General features: G+C 44.3%; 1 protein-coding gene across 1 annotated transcript in view; it reads right to left on the reverse strand.

Moving 5' to 3' along the window:
* usp43a (ubiquitin specific peptidase 43a) overlaps positions 1-24,016 on the reverse strand; it is a 581,344-nt gene that overhangs the window by 53,474 nt on the left and 503,854 nt on the right. Inside the window, exon 9 of the mRNA XM_078570881.1 lies at positions 13,707-13,810. Within this exon, the coding sequence (XP_078427007.1) occupies positions 13,707-13,810 (104 nt within the window). The remainder of the gene's footprint in view (positions 1-13,706; positions 13,811-24,016) is intronic.

Below are 24,016 nucleotides of genomic sequence, written 5' to 3' on the forward strand. Positions count from 1 at the left end.
AGCAGTAACACTGGGAGGAAGAACAGCAGTAACACTGGGAGGAAGAGCAGCAGTAACACTGGGAGGAAGAGCAGCAGTAACACTGGGAGGAAGAGCAGCAGTAACACTGGGAGGAAGAGCAGCAGTAACAATGGGAGGAAGAGCAGCAATAACACTGGGAGGATGAGCAGCAGTAACACTGGGAGGAAGAGCAGCAGTAACACTGGGAGGAAGAGCAGCAGTAACACCGGGAGGAAGAGCAGCAGTAACACCGGGAGGAAGAGCAGCAGTAACACCGGGAGGAAGAGCAGCAGTAACACCGGGAGGAAGAGCAGCAGTAACACCGGGAGGAAGAGCAGCAGTAACACTGGGAGGAAGAGCAGCAGTAACACTGGGAGGAAGAGCAGCAGCAGTAACACTGGGAGGAAGAGCAGCAGGAACACTGGGAGGAAGAGCAGCAGTAACACTGGGAGGAAGAGCAGCAGGAACACTGGGAGGTTAATGGAGAGTCTCAGTCATTTTCTTCTCAGGCAGTCCCTTGGGATTGAGGATGGCTTGCTTACAATCCAGTTCATTGGGTTTGGAGATGGTTGTTAAGTCCAATGCTGGATCTGCAGACTTGTTGGGGGCAGATGTTGCTTCAAGGGTCAGATAGATGAGTTGTTTAGAGATTTGTGCACTCCTCCGATGTCTCAAATTTGACTCTGCATGTTTCCGATGAAGTCTTTCCAACATGTTCAGTGTATTCTCGAGTAGACCTTCTCCATTTTGGTTGGTCACAAGCCAGGGACTCCCATGATATGTTTGATCTCTTCAGGGATGTTTTGAGGACATTCCTAAAGTAATTCTGCTGTCTCCTGGAAGTCTCCAACCACGACTGAGTTCTGTGTATAACAGTGGCTTTGGGAGTCTGGTGTCAGGCATACGAAAGACATGTCCGGCCGTGCAGAACTGGTTTTGAGTGATCAGCACCTCAATACTGGGCATGTTGGCTTCGGGGAAGACCGTTTTTTTGCGTTGTCACTGGATTTGGAGCATCTTGCGAAGGCACCACTGCCGATACTTCTCCACTGCCTGCTGCATGTTGTCAAAGTCTCCAAAACCTTATGTGGCATGGGGATCACTGCTGTCCACTAAACCATGACCGTGGGTTTGAGATCCTGATTCTCAAATACTCTTTTCCTCAGTTGGCTGAAGGCTGAGCTGGCATGTTGGAGGTGACGAGTTTGATCATCTGTGTCTATCTTCGGCAAGAGGAAGCTCCTAAGATACGGAAAATGGTCCACGTTTTCGAGGATCTCACTGAATTGTCCCCCCATGCCAGGTTTACCGTTATGTCGGCAGGAAAACACGCCACTGCAGAACACGCCTGGACAAATGAGACATGCAGAAAGCGGGACTCACCTTTAGGGCCTTGCTTAGATCACAGACATCCAAGGAGCAGAAGATGCTGGAGCCCTACAGCTACCGGACCCTGGAGGAACTAGTGCATCACATGCTGGGTGCATTCTTATGGACATAGCTTTGCCGCGAAGCAGCTCATGGATGATGGGAGGTCTCCATTAATGCTGCGGGTTTGCTCCGGAATATCACCGTCTTGGCCATGGGCTGCAACGGATGATCAGCTAAAAGGGGGACAGGAAGGTGTACCGGGATGCTCGGGGGAGTGGGAGAGGGATGAGAATGCAAGCTCGAGAGGATATGAGCCTGATGGAGATGTGAGGGTGTGAATGAGAGTTAGTGGTGTTGTCTCTTGAGGTGTGAGATCCCTGTGGATGTGTGATGGGCTTGTCAGTGTGTGAGCTGAGAGCGATGAGGTAGTTGACTTACTCTGGCAGAACGGATGAGAGCATTCATCTTCTTCCTGCTGACCTCCTCTGCACTCCAGTGGTGCTGACCATTGCTGTCACTGCCTCCCAGGCCTGACTGGTAACTCTGGTGGACCACCTGTGGCCAGAATGGGGGTACAGGACATTATAGCAGCCTTCCACTGGTCCAGCAAGTGCCCCAGAGAGGCATCACTAAATTTGGCAGCTGCTGTCTCCTTTGCTTACAGGGCCATCTGTTGTCTGGAGCAGTCCTGGTTTGTAGACATGAAATAGGCTGCACTTTGGTGCACTTTAAATATGGCGCCTAGAGCGAGGAAGCACTGAGGTCACAGCGTGGCTGAAAAGTCTGAGCCTGCCCACCCAGCAAGCCGGTGTGTTTCCCATGAATGCATTATTAATGATGCAGGGTGCACCAGGAAGGGGACGATACTGCGCAAAGACCTACCATTGCGGCCGGCGGGTAAAACAACTTTTTTCACGGAATCTTAAAGGCACAGGAGGAGGCCATTTGGCCCATCGTGTCTGCACCGGCTCTCCAAATGAGCATTATGACCTAGTGCCATTGCCCTGCCTTTTCCCCGTACCCCTGCACATTGTTTCTTTTCAAATAACCATCTAATACCCTCTTGAATGCCTCGACTGAACCTGCCTCCACCACACTTCCAGACACAGCATTCCAGACCCGAACCACTCGTTGTGGGAAAAGGTCTTTTCTCACGTCACATTTGCTTCTTTGCACATCACTTTAAATCTGCGCCCTCTCGTTCTTGATCCTTTTACGAGTGGGAACTCTGTCCAGCCCCCTCGTGATTTTGAAAACTTCTATAAGTCTCCACTCAGCCTTCTGCTCTCCAAGGAAAACAGTCCCAAACTCTCCAATCTATCCTCATAGCTGAAGCTTCTCATCCCTGTAACCATCCTTGTAAACCTCTTCTGCACTCTCTCCAATGTGTTCACATCCTTCCTATAACGTGGCGCCCAGAACTGTACACAATACTCCAGCTGAGGTATAACGAGTGTCTTATATAAATTCAGCATAACCTCCTTGCTCTTGTACTCTATGCCCCTATTAATAAAGCCCAGGATACTATATGCTTACTGCTCTCTCCACCTGTCCTGCCACCTTCAATGATCTATACACATACACACCCAAGTCTTTCTGCTCCTGCACCCCCTTCAAAATTTCACCCTTTATTTTATATTGTCTGTCCATGTTCTTCCTATTCGGACTCGAAACGTTAACCGTATCTCTCTCCGCAGATGCTGTCAGACCTGCTGAGTTTTTCCAGGTATTTTTGTTTTTGTTCTGCATCACCTCACATTTCTCCGCATTGAACTTTATCTGGCACCTATCTGTCCACTCCACCAACTTGTCTATGTCCTCTTGAAGTTCCACACCGTCCTCCTCGCAGTTTACAACACTCCCAAGCTTTGTATCATTCACAAACTTTGAAATTGTCCCCTGCACACCAAGATCTAGATAATTACTATATGATCAGGAAAAGCAAGGATCCAAATACCGACCCCTAGGGCACTCCACTACAAACCTTCCTCCAGCCCGAAAAACATCCATTGACCATTACTCTCTGCTTCCTATTTTTAGCCAATTTTGTATCCACGTTTTTTCATGCCTGCCACTGCACTTATTGTAAAACTGGGATGATTCCACCCTTTGACTCTGTCAACCGCGAACATTTATGGAGTAACGTCCTCAAATTTGGCTGCCCTCAGAAATTTGTCATCATCCTCTGCTTATGCCATGATGACATGCAGGCCATGCTCCTCCCCAGCTGAAATAGCACAAACCCAATCTCAGTGAAAACTGGGGTCACACAAGGCTGTCATTGCACCAACCCTCTTCTTCATTTTCCTCACTGAAATACTGAACCTCACCTCCAGCAAATGACCCACAAGCATGGAGACAATATACAGAACAGATGGGAAACTGTTCAACCTACAATCCAAATCCCAAGTCACTCCAACCTCAATCATTTAGCTTCAGTATTCAGGTGATACTTGTGTGCACGCTCACCCAAAAACTGAGCACCAGGTTACAGAATATACTAATGAAATGGCTGGAGACCCTGCACCAAGAGGAATGAGGAGCATGGGAATTTATAGAAAACCAGAATCAGAAGAACAGTGGGTGCTAACAGGAAAATAGGATGCACAAATTGGCAGAGGTAGGACCTGTTGATGCTTTCGAGGATATATGGTTGATGGCAAGAATTTTAAAGTTGATATACAAGTCAGTGAAGGTTGGCGAGCACAAGGGCATTTGGAGAATGAGATTTAGTGTGGAATTGGAGGAGGTTGGTGAAATTTGGGAAATTTGGAAGAGAGCACTGCAGCAACTTATACTGGAGTCGATGAAGGCATGGCGAAAACTATCAGTGCATGTGAATGAGGAACACCACATCTGCAAGTGCCCCTCCAAGCTACACACCATCCTGACTTGGAAATATATCGCGGTTCCTTCACTGTCGCTGGGTCAAAATCCCGGAACTCCCTTCCTGACAGCACTGTGGGTGTACCTACACCACAGAGGCTGCAGCGGTTTAAGAAGCTCACCACCACCCATTCATGGGCAAGTAGGGATGGGCAAGAAATGTCTATCATCACCCCTTTGACCTTTTGTTTATGACATCTTTCGCAATCTCTCCTTTGCCTTCAGCTATCGCTGGCCTTCTATCCAGCTTCACCTGTCCCACCCCCCTTAAACAGTATATATTTCACCACATTTTTACTTCTCTTTAGTTCTGAAGAAGTCATACGAGCTCAAAATGTTAACTCTGTCTTTCTCTCCACAGATGCTGTCAGACCTGCAATTTTTGGTTTTTTTTCAGATTTCCAGCATCCGCAGTTTTTTGCTTTAATCTTTATGGTAAAATGGATATGATTTTGAAGCAAAACTCAGTGATTAACATGCTATCAAGGTTATACATAAACAACAATGAATAACTTGGATAATTGAAGCAAGGATCAGCTGACTGAAAAGTATTTATACATCTCAGCATTTAAGCAAAATATAACTTGTGTGTGCTTCTTACAATCCCTTTATAACCTGTAGAAGGCCCAAAGCTCTGCTTCAAGGATGTTTGCAAGTGTGACATGAAGGCCATAAACATCGATTACCACACTGGCAGCCACCAGCTGATGACAGAGGAAAATGGCAAAAATGGCACACACCAACATGATGACCAATGGCTCAGCAACAGTTGCCAACGCCGAAAACAACAACAACACTTGGTAGCTTCATGCGTGGCACTTGTGGCAGAGGCTGCCTCTGAAGGATTGGTCTCTTCAGCCATCAGCAAACGTGCACACTATGGAGATACTCCACCTGAAACAGATTGTCTGCTGCCTGTCCATCAGCTTTTGCAGATGCAAGGATGCTGCTTGGTCGGTTTAGTGCAGAAAAACAAAGTTTCTGGGTATGCTTACAGCTGCGATTGTACAGGAAGTGGTGGAAAGTAGGCTGCTCAAGGTTTGTTTGAAAAATAAAATCAAAACCTTAGAAACGACTAGAGCATAGTTTTATGGATAAAATTAAACTGAGATTTTAATTTGACTACACACTCCCTTCAAGCCATTTAAAACATCTCACCCAGTAGGCGGGAAACTTTGAATTCTACACGCAAATAAATGTGCTCCTTAAAAGTAATAATAGTTCTTTGACTGCCTTCAGTAGATAAAAGGTTGATAAACATCTATAGCCAGAACTGATCACATCATAAACAAGTTGTGTATTTTGGTGAAGAGCATTATATAAGCTGAAACTTCAAAGCTGGGGTACAATTATATGCGCAAAAATAAGGCACTGCTCAAAGGTGTCTAAAACGCACAATAAATACATTGAGCAATCGATTCATACAGGGTTAGAGGGAAAAAACAAGTCAATAACAATGACACTAATCTTAGCCAGTATAATGTGGGGCTTGGGAGAAGGGGCAATCAGGAAATCTAAACAGCCTTGTTGAATTTTCCTTAGCTTGATCGATTCAGGAGAACTACATTTGTGTTTACATTAAATTAAATTGTTACTAGACAACTTAGCGTTTATATGGCTTCTTGCAGCAGTGAGATCAATCATAATGAAATAATCACTGTGGTTGTGTCCAGTCAGCAGTGTAAGGTCAGCAATAAAAGGGTACTTCAGGGAAGGCTGACAAATCGACTCCACTATCTCTTAGTCTGTTAAATTGACTGCAGAGCTCACTTTGTGAATTTTCAGTTCATAGAAAGTTATCTTTTCAGATGATTGTGATCTTTGATCTGCTCCCAGGTTCATTTCTCCAGTACTTGCCACTTTGAAATGACACTGGAGAATTTTTAGAATCATTAGAAATGGACAGAAATAAAGCACAAGGAGAATAAATCAACTGGTTTCTGAAAACAGGCACAGGGATCATGAAGTGTGAACCTGTGCCCAGACTGAAGTCCAGACAGCGTGCTAACTTGGTGCTGCCCACACATCAGGATGATTTCTGTGGACAAGCAGTGCTGTTGATTGGCTGGCTGCATCAGCAGGGGACCTAAAATTGTAATTTCCGAGCATCACTTCAAACTAGCCTGCACAACTTAGAGGGGAGGTGCATTGCGGTTGGACCAGGTGCTGGGACTCATACAAGAAGTGAATCTATCTTGGGAAATAGCAAGGAACGGTACAACATACACTGGAGGAAATGAAGAAGGGGAGAAATGCCCTATATTGTAGAGGATGCAGGAGGCTCCCAAGACAGAAGGTAATAAGAACAGATAGCTGTGGAGGTCAATGCAAGGAATCAAGCCCTGAGGATCTGGGTGCAGTGCTGTAAGAATTTCAGTGACCTTATATGATTGTTCCAAGCAGTGAATGCATCTTCAAATGCTACATCCTAACCACTGCAGCACTAGCCTTGGACATTGCTCAATTCACCGCACTCCTCATTTATCAGCAATCTCTAACATGACTTGGAGCTTCACCTCAACCTCCCACATCTACCAGTGCTGCAAGCATTACACTCATCCCACAGCTTGCATACGCTGCCAGCTATTCATCCATGACTGGCACATCAACCAAACAAAATACACCACACTCACTGACACATTTTCCTTTCTCTTGAAGGACAAGGAAGCACACAACCGGAGGTAGCAGGAGCTAACTGTAGGGGGCAGTTATGCCGGCATGTCCTAATATTCATGGAGGACACGGTGTTGGCCATTATTAGAACATCCATTGCTGAGGCCATAGCCAGCTATGGGGCTGAAACCATCAACAGTGACAATATCCTTATATCTAATCCTCCTTCTCTCAGCCCACTTTCTCCTCATTTTAAAAAATGTATTAATGGGATGTGGCCTTCGCTGGCTGGGTCAGCATTTATTGCCCATCCCCAGTTGCCCTTGAGAAGGTGGTGGTGAGCTGCCTTCTTAAACTGCTGTAGTCCATGTGGTGTAGGTACACCCACAGCGCTGTTAGGGAGGGAGTTCCAGGATTTTGACCCGGCGACAGTGAAGGAACGGCGATATATTTCAAAGTCAGAATGGTGAATGACTTGGAGGGGAAATTCTAGGTGGTGATGTTCCCATCTATCTGCAACCCTTGTCCTTCTAGACGGAAGTGGTCGTGGGTTTGGAAGACACTGTCAAAGGAGCCTTGGTGAATTCCTGCAGTATATCTTGTAGATGGTACAGACTGCTGTCAATGCGCATCAGTGTTGGAGTGAGTGAAGGTTTGTGGATGGGGTGCCAATCAAGCGGGCTGCTCTCTCCTGGATGGTGTCGAGCTTCTTGAGTGTGTTGGAGCTGTACTCATCCAAGCAAATGAGGAGTATTCTATTACAATCCTGACTTGTGCCTTGTAGATGGTGGACAAGCTTTAGGGAGTCAGGAGGTGGGTTACTCATTGCAGGATTCCTAGCCTCTGACCTGCTCTTGTAGCCACAGTATTTATATGGCTGGTCCAGTTCAGTTTCTGCTCAATGGTAACGCCCAGGATGTTGATAGTGGGGGATTCAGTGATGGTAATGTCATTGAATGTGAAAGGGCGATGGTTAGCTTCTCTCTTGTTGGAGATGGTCATTGCCTGACACTTGTGTGGCGCGAGTGTTACTTGCCACTTGTCAGCCCAAGCCTGGATATTGTCCAGGTCTTGCTGCATTTGGACATGGACTGCTTTAGTATATGAGGAGTCACGAATGGTGCTGAACATTGTGCAATCATCAGCGAACATCCCCACTTCTGCATCCCCACTTCTGACCTTATGATGGAAGCAAGGTCATTGATGAAACAGCTGAAGATGATTGGGCCGAGGACAATCTCATCCGATTTACAACCTGCAGATGTTGTTCACATGTGCTTTTTGCATTTGCACCCCCACCACCCTCCCCCGCCATCACAAAATTACCCCTGTGCTTTTTTTCTTTCAGATACCCAAGAGATGCAACCTGGCCTGGCAGTGGAGGAACTCCAAGAGAGTGATGTTGAAGACACAGCACTGACACTTCATTTACACTCTCTGCCACCGGCTCAGATACTGACACTGCGTGTAGCTTAGAGGCTAGATTAGAGGCAAGATCATGTTGCATGCCACATTTACCTACAAAAACAACTTGGACTCTATTTGACAAGTAGCCCATCAGTTATACAGTGCTTTAGGATATCCTGAGGGTGTAATAAGGTGCTGTATAGATGCAAGTTATTTCGATAAATAAAGAGGATGGTTAGCTGAATTTGATCTGTCCTCACCCAATGTTCATGGGCACACATTTCCAACACTCACTGGATGCTGATTCTGATCAGAAGTCCAAGTGAAATTCCCCCTGCCTATTGTAGTAACTTGCTTCCACCTCACCAAAGATCATGGCTTTCCCAGGAATCAACCTCTGATCTTCCTAAGATAAAAGCAAAATCTTGCAGATGAAGGAAATCTGAAATAAAAACAGAAAATGCTGGAGAAGCTCAGCAGATCTGGCAGCATCTGCAGAAAATAGTCTTAACGTTTTGAGTCCGTATGACTCTTCTTCAGAGCTAAAGAGAAGTAGAAATGTGATGGATTTTATACTGTTTAAGCAGGTGGGGAAGAATAGAAGGTCAGGGATAGGTCGTGGCTCAGGAGAGATTGACTAAGATGTCACGGGCACATGACAAAGGGAGTGTTACTGGTAGAGATGAAAAAAGGTACGAAGAGTGGCATAAAGGTGAGATAGCAGAATGTGTTAATAGCACAAGGGTCAGCGCTCTGTGAAAGCACAACATAGAAACAAGTGACAGGTGGCCCTGCGGGGAGAAGGGTTAAAAAACATTTTTTGAATTTAAAAAAAATTAAAACTTAGATTAAAAAAGGGGTCAAGTTGGAGGAAAGAGTTCATGGCTGAACTCAATGTTAAGTCCGGAAGGCTGTAAAGTGCCTAGTCGGAAGACGAGGTGCTGTTCCTCTAGTTTGTGTTGGGCTTCACTGGAACATTGCAGCAAGCCAAGGATGGACATGAGAGCAGGGTGGAGTGTTGAAATGGCAAGCGACAGGGAGGTCTGGGTCATGCTTGCAGACTGATTGAAGGTGGTCACTCAGTCTGTGTTTAGTCTCCTCAATGTACAGGAGAGCGCATTGGGAGCAGCGACTGTAGTAGACCAAATTGAAGGAGGTGCAAGTGAAGCACAGCTTCACCTGAAAGGAGTGTTTGGGGCCTGGGACAGTGAGGAGGGAAGAGGTAAAGGGGCACCTTCTGCAATTGCATGGGAAGGTGCCGTGGGAAGGGCATAAGGAGTAGGGGATGATGGAGGAGTGGACCAGGGAATGGCCCCTACGCAATGCTGGTGGGGGTGGGGTGAGGGGAAGATGTGTTTGGTGGTGGAGTTGGCAGAAATGATGGAGGACGATCCTTTGAATGCAAAGGCTGGTTCTGGGAGGGAGGGGGAGGGGTGAGGGCAGAAATGCGGGAGATGGGTCGGACACGGTTGAAGGCCCTGTCAACACAGTGGGGGAGAGCCTTGGTTAAGGAAAAAGGAAGACATGTTAGAAGTGCGTTTACTGACTCGAAACATTAACTCTGTTTCTCTCTCCACAGATGCTGCCAGACCTGCTGAGTTTTTCCAGCATTTTCTGTTTTTATCTCTGATCTTCCTGGTCCATATAGACTAGCGATTCTCTAAAAATTGCTGAATCATCAACAAGTTGCACATTTAATTAGCTGCCTGTCATGCTTAGAATAATTTTGTCCCTTATTGAAAGGCATCTGATTTATTTAAGTCTCTGAAGCTTAGCTGTGTAATGTGTGTATGTGCCTGCGTGTGTGTTTTTTCCCATTTTGCACAGGTTTAACATATGGACCTGTAATGTATAGGACAGCATCTATAGGGTTACATAAATATAAGTTCTAAGATTGTTCAATATCTATAATGTATTGGTAACTACTAAACTCTGATGAAGAGGAGATTAAGCTCTTTGTTGTCTACATGGGAGGTTTTACACTACCCATTGCCACATACGCCCATAGCGATATGAAAGCCCATTCAATTGTGTGAGAAATCTTTTGTTTCATTGTTTGAAATTTCTTGCAATGAAGGTTACATAACTGGCCTTCTACCAGTAGATGGTGCTGATGTAATTTGTAAAGAAACTAAGCAGCACAAAACTCAATACTGTATGTGATACAAAACCCGTTGTCTAAACATTGAAAGTGACTACTAAATATCTGCCACTAATTGAGGTTCAACCCACCAATAACCATCTCAAAGTAAAGCTCATTCACATAAATCAAATTTAAATTACTTTTACTATGGTAGAAATATAGGAGTGATGCCTGATTTATCACGATTCATAAGCCTAATTTGACACAGTGATCCCATGTGCCTTTCATTTTAAAAAGCCATGCATAACACATATTCTAAAAGGAGTGAGAACAGAACTAAACATCAGATAACAACGCAAGTGTAAAACTTATTTAATTAGTATTACAAAATCTACACCATTAAAAACGCTGCCACATGAAAGAAACTTGCATCTATATAGCGCCTTTCACAAACTCTGCGAACTCTCAATTTCTGAAAGCATTTTACAGTCAATGAAGGCCTGTACAAGTGAAGTGAAGTCACTGTTTTAATGCAAGAAACACAACATGCAATTTGCACACAGCAAGGCCCCACAAACAGCATTGTGATAATGATCAGATAATTAAATCTGGTGATGTTGGTCAAGTGATAAATATTGGCCTGGACACCAGCAAGAACTCTCCCGATCTTCCTTGAATAATGTCAAGGATATATAATGTCCATCTGAAAAAGGAAACGAAGCCATGGCTTAACAATTCATCTGAAAGTCAGTTTGAGGGGTCATGCTTAATTGAAAGCTCACTGTGAATACAGGCACTAACTACTATTCATGCAAACTGCACTACGGCAGGTATTTTTAAAGTTAAAGGTGTCACACTATGTGATCCATATTAGCTGCTACCTTATAGTTAAGGGTATCTTTTCAAAGGAGGCTGGCCCTCAGACATGTGGTATACAGGCCCACCAGCGTGTGATTACGTCCTGGTGCGCATGAACTAGGCCCCCAGCTATAGGCCCACCACCGTGTGGGTGCCCCTGGAGAGAAGGGGGCTAAAGGAGTAAACCCTGACAGAAAATCCAGAGTGCAGTCCCATAGGCATAGATCAGACATCTATCAGGCAGCTTTCCGGTAACTTTTAAAAATTCTTTCACGGGACGTGGGCGTGCAGCATTTATTGCCTATCCCTAATTACCCTTGAGAAGGTGGTGCTGAGCTGCCTTCTTGAAATGCTGCAGTTCATGTGGTGTTAGGGAGGAAGTTCCAAGATTTTGACCCAGCGATAGTTAAGGAACGGCGATATATTTCCAAGTCACGATGGTGTGTGACTTGGATGGGAACTTGCTGGTGATGGTGTTCCCATGCATCTGCTGTCCTTGTCCTTTTTGGTGGCAGAGGTTGCAGGTTTGAAAGGTGCTGTTGAAGGCGCCTAGATGAGTTGCTGCAGTACATCTTGTAGAAGGTACACACTGCTGCCACTGTATGTCAATGGTGGAGGGAGTGAATGTTGAAGGTGGTGGATAGGTTGCCAATCAAGCAGGTTGCTGTCTCCTGGATGGTGTCAAGCTTCTTAAGTGTTGTTGAGCTGCATTCATCCGGGCAAGTGGACTGTACTCCATCACACTCCTAATTTGTGCCTTGTAAATGATGGACATGATTTGGAGATTCAGGAGGTGAGTTACTCGCTGCAGAATTCCCAGTCTCTGATCTGCTCTTGTAGCCACAGTATACATGTCCAGTCCAGTTCAGTTTCTGGTCAATGGTAACTCTCAGCATGTTGGTAGAGGTTGATTCAGTGATGGTAATGCCATCGAATGTCAAGGGGCAATAATTAGATTCTCTCTTGTTCGAGATGGTCATTGCCTGGCACTTGTGTGGCGCGAATGTTACTTGTCACTTTTCAGTCCAAGCCTGAATGTGGTTGAATCTTGCTGCATAGGGACACAGGCTGTTTCAGTATCTAAGGAGTCGCGAATGGTACTGAGCACTACCCTGAGCAACTCCTGGAATGTGTCCTGGGACTGAGTTGATTTACCTCCAACAACCACAACAAGATTCTTTTGTTCAACATGTGACTACAACCAATGGAGAGTTTTCCCCCTAATTTCCACTGACCCCAGTTTTGCTAGGGTTCCTTGATGCAGCAGAGCTGCTACCAAACTGTACTGATTTCATCCTTTCCTTTGGGCAATACTAGCAACGCCGAGAGAAGGGCCCTGATGCTTGGGCAACTCATATTCTCCGTACTATTTGCCCAGACCTGAGCCCTGTACCCTGGAGAGGAGACTGCAGCTTCATGATTTATACTGAGATTGCACAATCTGATTACTAAATTCCCACAAATCGCTTAAACTGCACTATAAAATAAATTCTTGATGCTTTTCTCCCCCCTCAGAAACTAATTTCTGGAGTCTAAAATTAGGGATCAGACAAAATAGAGAGTTTACACCACTGATGGTGACTGACAGTTAACTGCCAAGTATGGTTTTAAATTTAAACCAGGCAGCTTGACCCTGATTGGCCAAGGCACTGTGCTGAGGATTGAGTCAGCGAATAGCTGTCACTTATTTTGTTGAGCTGAAACAGGTGCAATGTACGTACATTGGGGATATATTCTTTTTGGACAGGCTTTGGGGAGTCAGGTGGTGAGTTACTCATCGCAGAATTCCTAGCCTTTGACCTGTTCTTGTAACCACAGTATTTATATGGCTAGTCCAGTTCAGCTTCTGGTCAATGGTAAGCCCCAGGATGTTGATAGTGGGCGATTCAGTGATGGTAATGCCATCAGAGAATTGTCTTCAATGTAGGAGGAGATAAAGTTGATGCTGGTGCCACAAAAGGGAATAAATTCTCCCGATATCCCAACACACACTGGTGAAGGTATCAGAACTTGGGGCCTAAACAGATCCATGCATTTAATACTTAATGTCCACTAAGAGGATTTACCAGAACCCAGAAGAGAAGTGAAAGCAGCTCATGTAGAATGAATGGTAATTATCATAATAATGTGCATTTTTGTAGTCCAAACTAAAAATATACAAGAAATAAATATAATCCTGTATTGTAAAATCATAAGGCAAACTAGACAGGACTTTCTGTTCCCTTTAACTTGTATTTATTCAAGTGTATTGTTACAGTTCTCCTTAATTGTTCAGGAAACGTGTATATGATGCTATTTGCTTGATAATTAATCAGGTCAATTATGCACGATGTGAAGCAGCAGATACAACAGGAGAGGGAAGAACATGCAGACTTGGGTTTGAAGGACAAATCCAAGCTCTATAAACTTATTTTAAAGAAAGTTCCTTTGGGAACTGGACATTAAATTGGTTTGAAGGAAGCACTATGTGACAAACAGCAATTCTCACCTGTCAACTGCTGGCTGGCAGAGTGGTCTAATGTCTTGAGGAGAGAGGTAACAATTGGTTGTCGGTCCTCCAGTCACACGTATTCGGAACAGATGTCCAAAGTTCTGAGTTAAAAAGAGATTTATATAGTGACTCCCTTTAATCGTGTCCATGCTGACCTTTTACACGAACATACAGGTTGGAAAACATGTTGTGATTTTTGTGAAACATTGGCCAGATTTTGCAGTTGTAATGACAGCAAAATTGCCAGCGTTTCCCATCATTACCTGTGACACTGACAGCACACACACACACACACACACACACCTTCTCCTGTGCTGCTGAAATCTGCAATCTTTACAAATCACAGAACTGATGAGAACTTCCCTTTTAGAATAATAATGTTAAATCTCCCCCCTAAAAAGTTATGCCATGTTAATGAGATGCAACTCAGTTTTTTAAGGTGTACTAAGTCATAACTACCGCTGAATAGCTTCCCTTGCCCTAGAAATCCAATTTTATATTTCTGTAATGCCAAAGTTTCCATCATAATAAAAACACCATAGTTTGATATAATATTTTTTTCAAAAATATGTTCATGCTACTTCATCTTCTAATGTGTATGTCCCAATTTTTATTCTGCTCTTTGTAAAATTAATAGTGAAGAATAATCAGAGCAATTTACTTCCTGGTTTGCTGCCCGTGAAAATCCTGCAATGTGATTGGCTGTTTCTAGACACCTGAACATCCCTGTGACTTGGGATTGGCATTGACATTGGGAAAGGTGAAATCCAAGCCACAGACATCGCAAAATCTTTGTGGGCAGCTTTCTTTGAGGTCAGCGGTGAACGCTGTCACTTTGTCACTGACTATGAGATTTGCTTAAGAGGCAAACAACAAAATTTGCACTGAGCTCTACTGTGACAATTTTTCATTTCCATCACCAGCTACCCAGCCTCTCAGTGTAAAAATGCCAAGTTAATGTTGAATTAGGCATAGTTTAATGCTATGAACACAAGTCCAAAATAAACTGGATTGAGATACTCAAATCACTTGTGGTGAGACCTTTATAGCTGGTGGACACTGGGTTTGAATCCATATCATAGAAGTGCAATTTTACTGTACCATCCAAGATATAGATTGCCTGAAGAAATATTGTTACAAGACGTATTTATGATTTTGAGCACCAGCAGATCAAATATTGAAATAACTCCAGAGTAGGTATACCAGTCCCAGATTTGTCTTTTATCAGTTCAAATGAATGCTTCTTTATTCTTCTCTCTAATGCAGATATAAATCATTTTCTGGTTCAACCTTTTCCTTGCTGTTTACCAGCTTCCATAAAATCACCTCTCAGTCACCTGTTTTCTTTGCTGACAAGCCAAATTTTTCATATTTTTCTCATCTTCAGACATTTGGAATCAGACTTCTGGACTCAGCTTCAAATAGGTGCAGGTTCCACCATGATGAATACACGTGATGGATTCCTTGTGTCAATTAATGCAACTTGGGAACTGTATCTGTATAGGGGTGGGACTGTTTCATTGATTTGTAAAAACTTTAATTTAATTTTTTTTAAAAACCACATAATTGTACCTCTGGATTGTTCTACCAAAGCTTTGGTTTATAGTACTACAGCACTGATCTCTTTCTTAGGGTTTTGGGTAGACTTTTTTTTTTACAATTAGTCTTAAGTTACATTACCTAGAGGACTGAGCAGCAATAAAGCATGTTGAAAAAAGGATCAGAGATTTTGACATCTAGTGAATGATATGCCCCATTTCTTTTGTGAACTGAACTAAAGAGTGATAATGAAAAAGAGAATAAGAGAATCCATAGAGGTTCCTGTACTCCAGGTCCTTACGCTTGGCAGAAAAATACCTAGATGTCAGCTGAGAACAGGGCCAGGTCCAGTTGTTATGGTTCCCAAAATCAGGACAATCTGCTGCTGGTCATTCTTCAAGTTAATACATGAAGAAAGATCAATGTCTTATCATACCCCAGTAAGAGTCAACATTGTCAGGAGAGAGTGTCAGAGAAAAAAAATCAGCGATGCTAAAAGAAATGGGAGATGGCTCTCATCTCCTGCTCAAAGCGCCTAAGAAATTTCAAACCCAATTGCAGAAAGTATGTGTAATGTTTGACAGATTGTGACTTTCCTTCACAGGCTGCAAGTTCCACAATACATTCCATTCCCTGCCACTCAAACAATCCTCATATCAAACCTGTCAAAATGGTCTCGCTCACTGAGCATGGCAATATTTTATCTGTTCATGGCAATATCAATCCTAGATGTGGCTATCAATCTAAATTCTTTCTGACTTCAATCTACCCGTGGTTAATTACACAGTCAGCGAATGTACAATCTAAGAAATGAACTGGCAGTTACATTATCAGCACTGTTCGATTGTTTTTTCTATCAGTTCCTTCAATTCCTGTATTGTCTGCCAACTTAGACTGGGCAGCAGCTTCTGAAAATAATGAAATGTCTTCAGATTTTAATTAAGCTTAGTTTAAATATTTCTACAGTAAAGGACTGGAATACCCAAGGAGGATATCTTGGTATTTTAAATCTTCCATAATTGGAGCCAATGTTCTTGCTAAGCTACATGCGCCTGTGTGACCATGCAGCAGCCTGGAAGGTTCACTGGAAGCCTTGTTCCGGGTTAAGTAATGCAAGGGCACCGCTGCACAAAAAAAGACTTATAAGGTACCAGGCATTGAAAGAATGCACTGCATGCAAATATTAATCACAATATTAACTAACCTTTCTCTTTTTTGGCAATCTTTCTCACATTGAACAACTTCTCCTTCAACTCCACTCCCATCCTCCAAGTAAAAGATGTTGCTATGGATACGCCCATGGGTTCTAGCCTACCTTCTGTGGAATATGTGGAACATTCTTTGTTCCATTTCTACTCGGAGCTCCTTCCTCTCCTCTTTTTCTGATACACTGATGACTGTATTGGAGCGGTTTCCCGCTCTCATCCCGAACTGGAAAATTTCATCAACTTTTCTTCCAATTTCTCCCCTTCTCTTGCCTTAATCTCCAACTCTCCCCTTCCCTTCCTCAACTTCTCTGTTTCTATTTGTGGGGCTAGGCTATCAGCCCACCTTCACTATAAGTCCACAGACACCCACTGCAATCTTGATGACACTTCCTTACATCCCACTTCCTATAAGGACTCTATTCCATTCTCCCATGTTTCTGCGACTCTGTTGCATTTGTTTGCATTCCATACAAGCACTCCTGATGTGTATTCCTTTTATCTCAACTGAAGAATAACACCCCTGTCCCACCACTCCACTCCCACTGTGGTTGGCAGGGTCCTCAACTGTGTCCATTCCACTTCACGCACTTCTGCTTTCACCCCTTCCCCTCCCTCCCAGAACCACAATAGGGTTCCTCATGTCCTTGCCTTCCGCCCAATCAGTCTCTGAATCATCTTCTGCCATTTACACTATCTCCAGCGTGATGGCACTACAAAAAGTATTTGCCCCTCCCCTTCTCTTTTCACATCCTGAAGGGGCTGCTACCTCCACAATACCCTGGTCCACTCATCAGTCAGCCTCAACTTCCTCTCAAATTCCTACGGCACCCTTCCATGCAAGTGCAGGGGATGCAACACCCACCCTTTTACCTCCACCCTTCTCATTGTTCAAGGACCCAAACATTCCTTCCAGGTGAAGCAGCGATTTACTTGTACTTCTTTCAATTTAGTATACTGTATTCGTTTGCTGATGATATGGTCGCCTCTATATTAGGGAGACTAAACGCAGGCTGGGTGGCCACACTGCGGAACACCTCTGAACAGTTGGCAAACGTGACCCCCAGCATCCATGTCATTTTAATTCTCCACCTTGCTCCCACTCTGACCTCTGTTCTCGGCCCCGTTTGCAGTGTTCCAATGAAGCTCAACACAAGCTCGAGGAACAGCACCTTGCCTTTCAACTGTGCACTTTACAGCCTTCTGGACTCTGCACTGAGTTCAGCAATTTTACATTGTATCCCCTGCACTCATTTTATTCCATTTTTCTTTGCTGGCTTTTCTTTCCTCTCTTGTTTCTTTCTTATTTCCTTTTGCTTTTGTTGAAAGCTATTCAGGATCCTGCCATTTACACGTCCTCTGGACAGATCTTTTGTTTCCTTACTTGACCCTTTGGCTTTGCACGGTTAAACCTTTTGCCATTTAATCTTGCCTGCCCTTGAGCCTATCACAGACTTTCACTTTCTACCTTTTTCCCACCCCTCCCCTTTCACCTGCGCAAAACATATTGCATTTCTAACTCTTCCCAGTTTCTGATGAGGAAAGTCATAAAGCTGAAAATTTAACTCTGTTGCTCTCTCCACAGATGCTGCCAGATATTTCCAACATTTTCTATTTCCATTTTTCTTTTTGGTATTGAGTCATGTGCTGTGCGTTGCTAGAATATTCTTTTTACCTCAGATATGCTGTTCTTTATTTTAGAAAGGGCTACTTTCTGTAGCCTTCAGAAGCTAGTCAAATGCACTTCTGATAAAACGGAATTAATGGGATGGAGTCAGTAGCAAACAAGGGCACTCACTGCTGAGTATGAAGTTAAGACTCACTGAGAGATCTAGCGATCTCTCTGATGAGAATGTCAGCTTTCTTGCTGTGCAGTGGTACAGCAACAGACTGCAGCATTCTTTACTGGGTATTCACAACAAGGAGCTGCAGTGATGTCATGAGGCTGTCCACACAGCCAATCATTTAAAGACCACCACCACCCCACCCCCCCACCCCCCAACCTCCAAAACAGGAAACAAATGCACTAAGATAAAACCACTTTAAAAAATTACGTAGAGCAAATTATGACTGGGTCACACATGTGGTGTGATGGTGGAAGCTAAAACACTTCAAAAATAATGCTTTAAAAGTAAATTTTAAAAAATGTATCTTAAAGTAGTCATTTAACAGCACTCCGTGATTATATAATTATTTTTCAGGGCCTGTTCTGTTGTTCATCAATTTTTGCTATTCAGATGACTGCTAAAAACCCAGTTGCACCTGACTGAACAAGGTGCACCTTTCTAAAGGGTTTCTAACACCAATGCAGGAGTGGAAAAGTTGTAATTCTTGCTGATTTCAGTGATTGCCAGCTTGGCGGGGGGGTGGGTGGGCACGGGCTCCACAGTGCAGCCTGAGTGGCAGACTGCAATTCAGCACTTTCATGTTAAGCCGTGAATGCCCGATATCCTACGGTTGCAGTCAGTTTTAGAGGGGTAACGAAGATCACCCTAATAGTTCACCATCAAAGCCGCCTTCTCCCCAAACCCAACAGACAAAATCCAGCCCAACAAATTTTGCTATTAACTGCTTTTTGCAAAATCAAATCCCGGGGCGTGTGCATTGCTGGAATAAGGCTAGAAATTAGATTGCCCATCTTTTGCTGTCCTTCAGGAGGTGGTGGTGAAAATTGACTGAATGACAATGCTTTTTTTCCATTTCATCATCCCATTCTATTTTGCAACAGAATTGAGGCTCACAATACACTTATGTGTAATTCAGAACATGCGCTTGTAAAAAGACAAACAGAATTGCTTGTGCTGTCTGGAATGATGTAGCTTTTGCTCAATGCTGCAGGGAAGTTCATAAATTGACCTGAGTGGCAAAAAATAACCTGCAGCAAGCGATTCTTAAGTCACAGGCCACAGTAACAAATAAAAGTTTGCAAACTTTGGTTCTTTAGCAGCTGCAGCAACCAAGTTCAAACTCGCTGACATTAATAAGCTTACATGCAAGCAGGATTTGATTTAGAGTTTGAAGTCTCTCCTGCAATACGTAATGGCCCAAGCATTCACTACAGGCTGTTGTCTTCTGCTCTAGGGTCTACTCCCTGAGGTGTTTAACAACACACTCGCACTTTCTAAATGGTTTTGCTGTCAAGAAGGATTTATTCCATTATTTTTGCTGTCACCTGCAAAATAGTATTTCAACTGTATGCCTTACTGCACCCAAGTCACTTTATATACTTCAGTACAGCATAGTGCAGGTTAAATCTATGACATTACTAGTTCTGCAGGCAAAATTATATTGCAAGACTGGCTGCCATTGCTATAAAGTTGTAGAATCATTTATCAGTCCTACTACAAACTTTGCTCTTTCGCAGCAACCATCGTGTACACATTCAACCACACACATTCCAAACTATATTATTATCCGAGAAGGTGAACATATTATTAGTTTTAGGCCCTGGAAGGTTCCGCAAACAACTACAATAGTTTCATTGAATCTTAGAAATTTACAACTTGTTCAGAGCCTTAATCAGGTTAGATATCAACTAAACTTGAAGAGAGCGTATAGGTTTATAGGAATGGTAAAAGACAGCGTGAATTTCATGGTGGGTTTGAAGACCTGGTGAGTTTGTCAAATTTAGAGCAAAGTCTGCCCGGCCTAACCACCAGTCCCTGACCTGTGTCCCATTTTACAACGGGCAGTAAAGGGGTTGGGCGGCCCACATGCCCTTGGGCCTACTGAGGCCCTTAAGTGGCCAATTAACAGCTACATAAGTGCCTCATCCTGCCCCCACTGCTATTTTACCCATAGCAGGGCGAGGGCACACCAAGTAAGTAGCCCGAAGCTTTAGCTGTGCGGGATATTATCAGGCAAGGGGTGGGTATTTCCTTTTGGGGTCCTCTGTGCCCATCGGAGCCAGCCCCACCACCCACCCAAATCATATCCCCCACCATTAAGCCACCCCTGATTGGCCTCTTGAGCCTGGCCCCTGAACCCCACCACTCCCCTCACTATGGCCTGTCAGCCATGGCCCACTGATACCCTTCAGTCTGGTCATCATTAGCTCCTCCTTCTTCAGGTTCTGGCTGTAATCTGAGTGGCCACGCTGCTGGGGCTATAGAGCTGCTGGGATTACAGAGCTGCTGGGATTGCAGAGTTGCTGAGGATTGCAGAGCTGCTGGGGCTACAGAGCTGCTGGGATTGCAGAGCTGCTGGGATTGCAGAGCTGCTGGGATTACAGAGCTGCTGGGATTGCAGAGCTGCTGAGGATTGCAGAGCTGCTGGGGCTACAGAGCTGCTGGGGTTGCAGAGCTGCTGGGATTACAGAGCTGCTGGGATTACAGAGCTGCTGGGATTGCAGAGCTGCTGAGGATTGCAGAGCTGCTGAGGATTGCAGAGCTGCTGGGGCTACAGAGCTGCTGGGATTGCAGAGCTGCTGGGATTACAGAGCTGCTGGGATTGCAGAGCTGCTGGGGCTACAGAGCTGCTGGGGCTGCAGAGCTGCTGGGATTGCAGAGCTGCTGGGATTGCAGAGCTGCTGGGGCTGCAGAGCTGCTGGGATTGCAGAGCTGCTGGGATTGCAGAGCTGCTGAGGATTGCAGAGCTGCTGGGATTACAGAGCTGCTGGGGCTACAGAGCTGCTGGGGCTGCAGAGCTGCTGGGATTGCAGAGCTGCTGGGATTGCAGAGCTGCTGGGGCTGCAGAGCTGCTGGGATTGCAGAGCTGCTGGGATTGCAGAGCTGCTGAGGATTGCAGAGCTGCTGGGATTGCAGAGCTGCTGGGATTGCAGAGCTGCTGGCCATCTGAAAGGCTGGCAGCTTTCTAAGGTACGACTGCTTCCCCAGATGGGTTTGGAAGTCTCACCCTTAGCCAGTTAGCACCCTGCCGAATGTTAAATGGCTGCAGGACAGCTGGGTATTCTTCGGCTGGTAGATTTCCTGCCATCCAAAGAATCCCGTCCAGAATGTAAATAAAGAAAAAGAGGACAGGGAAAACAAGTAGGGAGTATGAGGAAGAAATCTCCAAAAATTGTTGAAAAGAGTGAAATATTGCACAAATACATCAACAACAGTTGTGTTCATTGTGAGGACTCCTGAGAAAAGAAGATTACCAGTTCGTCAAGGGTAAAAGGAAATGGTGGGATTACTTAACAAGGACTTACTTCAATAATTACAAAACAGAAAGATACTAGGTCGTAGATAAATCCTGAATTTGTTAAAAACAAGAGGAGATATATTTTAAATAATAGGAAAGCATCAGAGAAGCTTGTTAAGCTAAACAGGACAAAGTGCCAAGCTCTGGTAGGACACATCCGCGCATTCTGAGGGGAATGGGGAACGAAATAGCAAAGCCCAAGAAATATATATTATATTTCAGGGCGCTACTGAGATTAGCCTGGAACATTTAGTTCCCAATCATGCTCAAATTGGAACCATATCCCTGTAATGGTTACTCCATCATAACCTTTCAGCTAAACTTGTTCTTCAAACTTACTGGTTGTGCAATGTGCATTTGAACACAGAACTCTTATCTGGGTAACCATCCCCATCTTGCCCATACGTCCTGCTGGTCCTTATCCCACCCTCTGGATGTTAACTTTATTCAAACAAGGGTTTATGGGGGGCACACAGGAAAGTGGAGTTGAGACCACAATCAGGTCAGCCATGATCCTATTGAATGGCACCGCAGGCCCGAGAGGCTGAATGACCTACTCCTGCTCCTAATTCTTGTGTTTGTTCTTTTTCAACTTACAATGGTGCTTTATCACAGGCCTCGTCTGTTTCATCAAAGCTTTCTAACATCTATACGGCTGATATCCACACAGGTGAAAGCTAAATAAACTGCTAACAGACTTGCAGATGATCCAAAACCATGGAAGCTACTTTTAATCTTCGCATAGGAATCATTACGTAAGGACGCATAGTTAAATCACTGCATGATCTTGAATGTTATTTCTACACCCACTGAAAATTCACCAATTCCCATAGCCACTGGTCCATCCTCAGTGTATTGTGCCCAATTCTACAGAGAGTATAGAGGAGATTTACCAGAATGGTACCAGGGATGAGGGCATTAGTTATGTTGAGAAACTAAAGAAGCTGCGATTGTTCTCCTTGGCGCAAAGAAGGTTAAGGAGAGATTCATGGAGGTGTTGAAAATTATGAGGTGTTTTGAAAGAGTAGACAGGGAAAAACTCTTTCAACCAGCAGGCAGATCACTCACTAGAAGGTACAGGTTTAAGATAATTGGCAGAGAAAAAGCAAGGAAGATCAGAAGTATTGCTTTTATTCAGCAACTTCTAATGAGCTCCATTGCATTGCATTGCCTGACTCTCCACTATTGGAGTCATACCTAGCACAAACCATGGTTGTGGTTGTTGAAGATCAATCAACTCAACCCTGGGACATTGCTGCAGGAGTTCCTCAGGCTAGTGTCCTCGGCCCAACCATCTTCAGCTGCTTCATCAATGACCATTATAAGGTCAAAAGTGGGGATGTTCGCTGATGATTGCACAATGTTCAGCACTATTCGCGATTCCTCAGATATTGAAGCAGTCCATGTCCAAAAACAGCAAAACCTGGACAATATTCAGGCTTTGGCTGATAAGTGGCAAGTTACATTTGCACCACACAAGTGCCAGGCAATGACCATCTCCAACAAGACAGAATCTAACCATTTCCTCTTGATATTTAATGGCATTACCACGCTGAATCCTCACTATCAACATCCTAGGGGTTACAATTGACCAAAAACTGAAATGGACCAGTCATATAAACACTGGGCTAAAGAGCAGGTCAGAGGCTGGGATTTCTGCAGAGTAACTCACCTCCTGACTCCCCAAAGACTGTCCACCATCTACAAGGCACCAGTCAGGAGTGTGATAGAATACTCTCCACTTGTCTGGATGAGTGCAGCTCCAACAACACTCAAGAAGCTCGACACTGTCCAGGACAAAGCAGCTTCAACAACAGCACCTTTCAAAACTGGCACCTCCAACACCTAGAATGACAAGAGGAGCAGGTGTATGGGAACACCACCACCTGCAAGTTCCCCTCCAAGCCACACACCATCCTGACTTGGAACTATATCACCATTCCTTCACCATTGCTAGGTGAATATCCTGGAACTCGCTTCCTAACAGCACTGTGGGTGTACGTACACCACATGGACTGCAGCGGTTCAAGGCGGCAGCTCACCGCCACTTCCTCAAGAGCAATTAGGGATGGCAATAAATACTGGTCTAGTTAGTGATGCCCACATCCCGCGAATGAAAAAATAAACAAGAAAGTTGTTTGAAGCAGATCCAATAGTAACTTTCAAAAGGAAAATAGAGATAGGCTTAAAAAGGAAATAACTTGTAGGACTATGAGAAAAGAACAGGGATGTGGGACTAAATTGGACAGCTCTTTCAAAGATACCATGGGATGAATGGCCTCCTTCTGTACTGTAAGAGTCTATGTTCTTCCTCAATGCTTTAGGGGAAATTAAAGTGACACTTCAGTGGTTTTGGAAGGTGCAAAATGATGTGCCTTAGATGAGTTTGATGAGAAAGAGGGATCTCAAACTGGAATC

The sequence above is a fragment of the Cetorhinus maximus genome, chromosome 24, assembly GCF_964194155.1.
Source record: "Cetorhinus maximus chromosome 24, sCetMax3.hap1.1, whole genome shotgun sequence".
In the NCBI taxonomy this organism is placed as follows: domain Eukaryota; kingdom Metazoa; phylum Chordata; class Chondrichthyes; order Lamniformes; family Cetorhinidae; genus Cetorhinus; species Cetorhinus maximus.